Source organism: Trachurus trachurus (assembly GCF_905171665.1).
Source record: "Trachurus trachurus genome assembly, chromosome: 18".
Taxonomy (NCBI): Eukaryota; Metazoa; Chordata; class Actinopteri; order Carangiformes; family Carangidae; genus Trachurus; species Trachurus trachurus.
The window spans coordinates 15,667,413-15,675,188 of NC_139909.1; the positions used below are offsets into that span (position 1 = coordinate 15,667,413).

Consider the following 7,776-nt stretch of genomic DNA (forward strand, 5'->3'; position numbering starts at 1 on the left):
TGGGCCAATTTGCCAAAAGGTTGAACTATCCCTTTAAATTGTGGGCTCCAAGTTATTTCCAGCCACATGATCTTTTTTATTTAAACAGGATTTCTGCAGTTTATTTGCGTGTAGCTACCTGTTAAAGAAAAACTAGTTTTCCCCTGAGTTTGCATATTTGCAATCAATTACACCTCAATAATTCTGGTGTAAACATGCAGGGGAGGCTGTCTTATGGATCCAAACTGTCGCCCCACTCCTCGCTAAATACTAACAGACGAGACAGTAGGGTGAAATGTTTTAGAGAAAACGTGCTGGGTGAATTTTCCATCTGTTCCTGTGGGTGTCGGGGGTGATTGACAGCAAGGAGAGGCCGATGTGACGAAGAAACAGGTATGGAAACGCTCCACTCGGGCAAAGTGAAAAAGAAATAAAGCAGGAACAGAGGCAGAAGCACATTAAGGTGTCATGTTTAATATGACGGATTATCGAGCTCAGGCAATTGTCAAGTCGGTGGAGGTTGTTTTTCATGCTGTACATGGCAGCAATTGGCTTCTTCTGAAGGGAGGACGACGTGAACACGGATATCTCTGACTGCTCAGGCTGTCACTGAATTGGAACAATGTAGAGGAGAGAGGAAACCTATTAAAAGAAGGAACATTTTATTCATTAAAAAGCACGAAGAAACCCTTTTACTTTCTCTTCCTCTGGTGAGATGCTCTGTATGTTACATATAAAAGAAAACAATGGAAGTGGAAACTTTGAATTAAGTTTGAAATATTATTGGTTTTTTAATAATTGTGTATTTTCTATTTCTTGCGCTGAGGTCTTTGTGTTTTCATTTTCCCTGTAATAGTGCAGAAAATGAACAATTGATTTGTCCTTTCAGTGACTTAACAAGCACAAACTGTCTGTCGTTTCTTCTGATGCAAATGTCATATTCGTATCTTTCGTGTCACTGATTTTGACAGATGTGAAGGTACATTAAGTTGTGATATGATTTGACGCCAAACAATCCATTGACTCTTTCCAGCAAATGAATTGGTAATGAGGGTAATTGGCAGTTGCAGCCTTGATGTGCAGCTGTTGCAGAGTCTTTGGGGGTCCCTCAGTTTTAACATCCAGACCGCTCCAGACCACTCGCTCTCCGGTGGGAGAATCTAAAAAGGGTCAGCTGTGGGCCAGAGATTTGGGTTTGAACAAGTCCCAAAATGGCCGAGTACATCGGGGTTATGAATAAGTAATGACCTGTCTTATCTCAACATCTGTCGAGGTGCCCTAAAGCAAGGCACTTAATGACTTCGGCTGTACCAAAAAATCTCTCTCAAAACTGTGCACGTGAACGGAAAAAAAAAAGCACTCAGCTGACTTTTCTTTAACAAAATAAATATATAATTCTGCACCTAAAAAAAATAATCAAATTCTGCATCTGCAACCATCGAGGCACCAATTAGCATGAGAGTATTGGCTCCTCTTTTAAGCATAAGAGCAACCTCAGTGCTTTTTGTGCGTCTCTGCACATGTGTGTGTGTGTGTGTGTGTGTGTGTGTGTGTGTGTGTGTGTGTGTGTGTGTGTGTGTGTGTGTGTGTGTGTGTGTGTTCGTGCACACGCAGCCACTGAAGCATCACAGTCCCAGCTGTTAAAAAAAAAAAAAAAAAAATGAATGTCAGCAATCAGGTTTCCTTTCTCTCCTCATTTTCCACAGCGCGACATGAGGTCAGCTGTCACCTCTCCTCTGAATGCTTAATTACTGTTTGGGAAACGCTTCTTGATTTTGCTTGAACCTCGAACCTCCGTTTTCTCCTCCACGGTTGCTTAATGAGTCTCATCTGTATTTATGAGCTCTGCATGTTACATGTAAGAGTGGCTCTTCTTTGTTTTCATAGTGTTTTTGTTTGTTTTCCTTCTTTTAATGCGTTAGCTGGATCTCTTATTTTTGAAGAATGACGCTAAGAAAAGGCAGTTTTGAAATGATAAATCAAGCCTTTGGTCAAACATGTAGATGATCAATACTTTTAATTATTATCAAGCATTTTCACAGTTTCTTTTAATTGCGAATTGATTTGTTTTGGGCTTTGGGGCCTAAGGTTGGAAAACTCAGAGCAATTTTTTCACTCTGTTTTGATATTCTGGAGGAAAAATAATAAATTAATTTACCTGGGATAAAAAAGGTAGCAGCTTCTTATTAAATTAATGATGCACCTTTTGCTTGATTGGAAAAGAAAAAACACCAACATATCCATCTCTGTGCTGCAAACCCTCAGTGACGACCATACTGTAGCGATGGTATATGCGCAGTAACCTGCAGCGAGAATCAGCAGCAAGGGGCGGTCGGCGTTCTCGTCTGCTGGCATGTGAGCGGTGACGGTGACAGGACAGTGTAATCAAGGAGAGAGACGTCGGCCATTGTTATGCAAATGAGCAGAGAGGCTTGGACGCCTTCCCAGGTTCCATTGCTGTCGTAGCGTTTCAGCGCCACGGGTCAAGTGACACGGGGAAGTCCGAGCCAAGAGTCGCTCTCTGCGTGAAGTGCTGCTTGGTTTTTGGTTTTTTTTTACACATATGCACGTCGCTCATTACTGACGGCACCTCAGGACCGTCTGTCCAGGGTTTTGAGGCTCAGAGATTTAAAAAAAAAAGGGGGTGTAACGGTGAATGTGACTCTCACAGCGGAGGAAGTAATGAAGGTATCATTCACTGTATTATTAAAGAGTGACAAAAGCTAAGCCACACTACTCTCTCCTCTGCTAATGGATCCCTGCAATTATTTTCTGAATAAATCCTTCTGTGTCTGTCCTCTTCCTTGTGCTCCCTCTCTCTCTCCGTCCTCTCTGTCCTTTTCGATCCTCATTTCTGCTTCCTTTCATCTTTTCTCTCTCTCTCTCTGAACCTCCCTCTCTCTCGTTTTCGCCTCTTGTTCCCCCGATTTCGCCGACGCTCTCCTTCCACCTCGCCCTCGTTTTTTTTTTTTTGCTTTCTCATTACACCTCCACCTGCCCCCGGTTTGGCTTCATCTAAATCTTCTTTTTCCTCCTTCTGCCTCCCACAGTCCCAGTGAAGCACGGAGAGATGTCGCAAAAGAAGATATTCCTGGTCTTTGTCGCCATCAGTACTGTCAGTCTCCTGCTGCACCATGGGGGCCACTTCAGCTGGTGAGTGATTGAAACACACCCACCCACACATTCGCAAACACACACTTACTTACATTTTACACTGTCTATCTCTGCGAGCCCATATGGTGCTAATTACAATGAAAAATCTGACAATGGCAGCTCTTTTTCTCTATTAAAGTCAAATTAAATAGAGGGACCGGCTTATTATAATACTCAGATCTGCAGACTCGGAGTGCCAATGAACTGCCAAGTCAGTCAAGGGACCAATTATAAAAGTAGAGGGGGCAGATCTTTGACGGCCCTGTGGTCTGTTCTCAGGCCTGTAACGTTTTGCTCACCAAACCTTTTTCCTAATTCCTGTCCCTGCTGTCTTACTTTGTTGAACGTTTTGTGGGTTTTTTTTTGCTCCGGCCTCCACACCTATAGACTCTAGTTCAATCTGCAGTGAACGCTACACGCTGTGAAACTGCAGAGTATACATTATGTATGCAGCCAGACTATTCTTTGATTTCATATTTCGCTCTTATTTCTTTTTTCCTATGGTAAAAGTTGTATCATGAATATTCATTGTCGCCACAGTTTGGATCCAGTGGTACTGAAACTTTATCCCTCACATCACACAAAAAAATGGTGAATTTTCAATACAGGCTGGGAATGATTATTGGATATCAGAATTTTGTGATTGATAACACAGTATATCATCACACTATGTTTCAAAAGATGGTGAATAATTGATTAACTGATATTGACCCATCAAGGCAAAGTGTGCAGTTCATACTGATCAGACACATCTTATATTATCTTGCACTCTCAGGTTCTGATGCTCCATCCTCAAGTGGCTTCATCCTACTTCATTGTCTCTCCGATTTTCTCCATCTCCACTCATTTCAATTCCCCAAATGTCCCCTCATTTATACCTTCCTGTTGCGCACCTCGGTCTCTTCCATTATCTGTCCAGTGTCTGTGCACTTATGTCTCCAACGTTGTGATTTCAGTTGAAGTGGCTGCTCCTTTTTACCGGAGCTAATGGAGCTTCAATAATGAGTGATTACGTTTTCTTCTCCTTTCTCCAGGACCATGGAGGCTTTCCACATCGGTTGCCCTGCCCTCCGCTCCCACCCTGCCCCGGGGTTGAAACCTAAACACACCAACGTGGCCTTCCTCAAGACCCACAAAACGGCCAGCACCACCATGCAGAACCTGCTCTTTCGCTTCGCGGAGCGCAATAACCTGACGGTGGCGTTGCCGGTGCAGGCCTGCAGCCATCAGTTCTGCTACCCGCGCTCCTTCACAACTCACTTTGTCCATCCGCACACGCTGCCGCCGAACATCATCACCAGCCACATGCGCTTCAACAAGGCGGAGCTGCAGCGCCTGATGCCGAATGACACGATATATGTCACGATACTTAGAGAGCCCGGCTCCATGTTCGAGTCCCTGTTCAGTTACTACAACCAGTATTGTCAAAGCTTCAAGCGGGTGCCCAATGGTTCCCTGGAGGCTTTCCTAGAGGAGCCGTGGCGCTACTACCGACCAGATGAAAAGGACTCCATGTATGCACGCAACACCTTGACCTTCGACTTAGGTGGGGACAAGGATCGTCCAGCAGCGGATGAGGCGTACGCGCGGGCCTTCGTTGCAGAGGTAGATCGAGTTTTCTCCCTGGTGATGATCGCCGAGTATTTTGACGAGTCTCTGGTTCTCCTTCGCCATCTCCTCTCCTGGGATCTGGATGACATTCTGTATGTTAAGCTTAACATGAGGACCCCAAGCTCGAAGCGAAGCCTGACACCGGGCCTTCCCGCAAAGATCCGTTCCTGGAATTCCTTGGACGCACGTCTCTATGACCACTTCAACGCCTCACTGTGGCGCCAGCTGTCGGCCCTGGGTCCGGCTTGTGTGGCGAGGGAGGTGCGGCTCCTCCGTCGAGCCCAGGAGAGGCTCATGAGGAGCTGCTTTGGTGGGCGGATGCCACTCCTCCGATCGGCAGCGCAGATCAAAAACAAGGACCTCCGCCCGTGGCAGCCGAGCGGGAAAGTCGACATCGTCGGCTACGATCTACCGGTGAATCTCAGCCGCGGGTTCTCGAGCCAGGCCCAGGAGCTCTGCCTCAAGCTCATCATGCCCGAGGTCCAGTACACAAAGGTTCTCCTACGTTCCCAATCGCTGCGCTACCGGCGAAGCTACCAGCTCCGGTCTCCGCAGCAGTCGCATCCCCTCCAGCAGCCCATACGTACAGTCCTGCCGCGGCACCGCAGCCAGCAACCTCCTCCCGCAGCCCCAGGCCCTGCCTCAGGAACAGGGTCCACCTCCACCTCAAAGCCCGCTGCAGGAACTCAAGGTTGGACCACAAAGATAAAGTCTAAATCCTCACAAGCCCAGGCCTCTTAGATCGGCCTGGATAGAAAACAGACTTTAACATAATGTGAGTGCCCAACAGACTGCATCGTTCTACCCATCCTGATCCACAAGGCAACGATTGACTGGTGTGGGGGGGGGTTTGTAATCAAAGGGCGTCCTTGGGAAAAGTTCAGTGGGTTTCTCTTAAATCAGTGTCTCTCCTTTCCTTCCCAGAGTCTGGGATACAAATAAATGAGGAAAAAGGGAGGTGAGACATATCTGGACTTGAACTTGAATCTCTCCCCTCTGTGGTCTGCTAAACAGTATCTGGGTTGGCAGACACAAGAGTGGGAGAAAGAAATCCACACTGGGACCCCGGCTCAGTTGTACACCTCTTCACGCCCGACTGAGGTGGATGGGAGCGGGGTTTTTTTTTTTTTTTTTTTTTTTTAGGTGAAAGTGGGTCTTTGAAGCAAATCTGTTATGTGCAACCAGGACTCAATAGGGAAGTGGCGATATCAGGCCTATTGTGAGGCACAGAGTGGGCTTTGTGTGTATCACACTGGTATAGTATCATGTTACTTGCTTTCATTCTCTGTTTCTCGGACTCTCGATTGCTCTCTCTTACTAACATATGCCCCTTAAAGTCCTTGAGCGAGACATAATGACGTAAAGGGATCAGCTGTCAGGTCTCCAAAGAGCCTCCTAAGAGGCCAGACAGACATTGAGATCACCTCCAACTATTATTACAACAGCACAATAAACAACTCTTCTCTTCTTCTTCTTCTCTTACAAACTCTACACCCTAAAGCAATGGAGGGAAGGAGGTGGTGGTGGGGGTTAAAAGATACACAAACAAAGAGAGACGCTGACCAGAGGGTAAGCCTAGAAACTGCTGGATAGTCAATTTAGCCATCCATTATGACCGAGACTCGCAGAGAGCAAGAACTCATACATAAATCCGTGTCTCTTCAGTCGACCTTTCTGGCGTTCCTGCCTCCTTCTCTTCATCCTCCGTCCTCTCATCCCTGCTGTTGCCCACTGATCGAGCCCCTCAGTCCGGAGAGGAGACGCTAGGCTATATCTTGCCGTCTTCTTCACCCCCAGTTCACCTCTGATTGCAGTCGCCCTCGGATCCACCAGCTGAGATCGCATCTTGCGTTGTAGAAACCTTGCGTTGAAGACATGGTTTCTTGGATGTGCGGTTTTTACTTTTAATCGTTGGTGTTGTTGCACTAAGACCCTGCATATGAAGGACGTGGATTTAATGACATACCAGCAACTCCCCCCCCTCCCCGTCGTACTGGCACAAGTAAAGACCACAACAGGACAAAGACTTGAAGCCTATGGGTCGTGGTGTTTTGAATTTTTTAACATGTTGTCCCCACAGCCTTTCTGTGGCCTGTGCGCTTGGGTTACACTGCCGTATGTTTTCATTAAGGACGTGTCGGCCCAGGCGAAAAGCTGCTCATTTTTTTGAACCCAGAGGCGCAGGAGGACGAAGCGGGAGTGATCATGTAGAACGCTTAAGGCCTCTTAAGGCGTGTGGTCCAGCTGGGTTGGCTGCGATCTTAAAATGTCATCACTTATCTCAGCTGTGATCCATTTTTAATGCATTCTGCTCATATTTAACGTTTCATTTATGTTCTTTCATTCCTCCAGTGATCAGCGGGGTGCTGCAAAGTAACTGGGGGGCGGAGGAAGGATGTCTGGGTGTGTTTGTGTAACACTGCAAGAGTGCAAGTGAGCCGAGAAGTGGCTCTTACTCTATTTCGTGTTGTGGTTTGTTTTTGTGTTTTGTTTTTTTTCATGGCCAGCCAAGTTGGCATGGCAACAAAAGGAAATCATGCGAGTGAGATTTATTAAAACTATGTATTATTTATTATCGGGACTTAAAGAGTCCCATTACTGTATTTTGAATTTTTTTTCTTTTTTTTTCTTTTCATGAATCACTGGATAAAAATCGTGCTTTGCCGTCTTGTAAGTGGACCATCCTATGTTCAGCACACCACTTCAGGCAACAGCAATGGAAGTTTTACATAATGCAAAACTACAAAGACCACTTCTGAAAACCGCACATAGAAACACGTGTAGTCGCTTTAAAAATTAATCTTTAATTCTGCAGTGCTTAAGTGCTCAACCACACGATGCTTTTGTGGTGGGAGCCTGTCGCTCTGTAGCGTTACAATAATGAAAAACACACAAACCGCTGCTGCTCTGACAGGAATAAGAAGTAGAACGGGTGGAAAGCAGAGACCTGAGCAGAGGATACAATGTTTTATGAAGTGGCTGTGAATATCTGAATTTAAAGTGTGCTTATCTGAACTTACTGGGGGAACCTCA

At 46.0% G+C, this 7,776-nt stretch overlaps 1 protein-coding gene across 2 annotated transcripts in view; it reads left to right on the forward strand.

Annotated features, from left to right (window-relative positions):
• The window catches only part of gal3st3 (galactose-3-O-sulfotransferase 3), a gene marked incomplete at its 3' end in the record, with an annotated part of 33,622 nt that extends 28,138 nt beyond the window's left edge, over positions 1-5,484 (forward strand). Inside the window, exons 2-3 of one of the 2 annotated variants that reach the window (XM_083992521.1) lie at positions 3,048-3,132; positions 4,167-5,484. In XM_083992521.1, the coding sequence (XP_083848647.1) occupies positions 3,050-3,132; positions 4,167-5,484 (1,401 nt within the window). In that variant the 5' untranslated portion in view covers positions 3,048-3,049. Of the gene's footprint in view, positions 1-3,029; positions 3,133-4,166 lie in introns of both variants that reach the window. The other variant, XM_083992520.1, reaches the window with a different exon arrangement.
• Between the last annotated feature and the right edge of the window lie 2,292 nt (positions 5,485-7,776).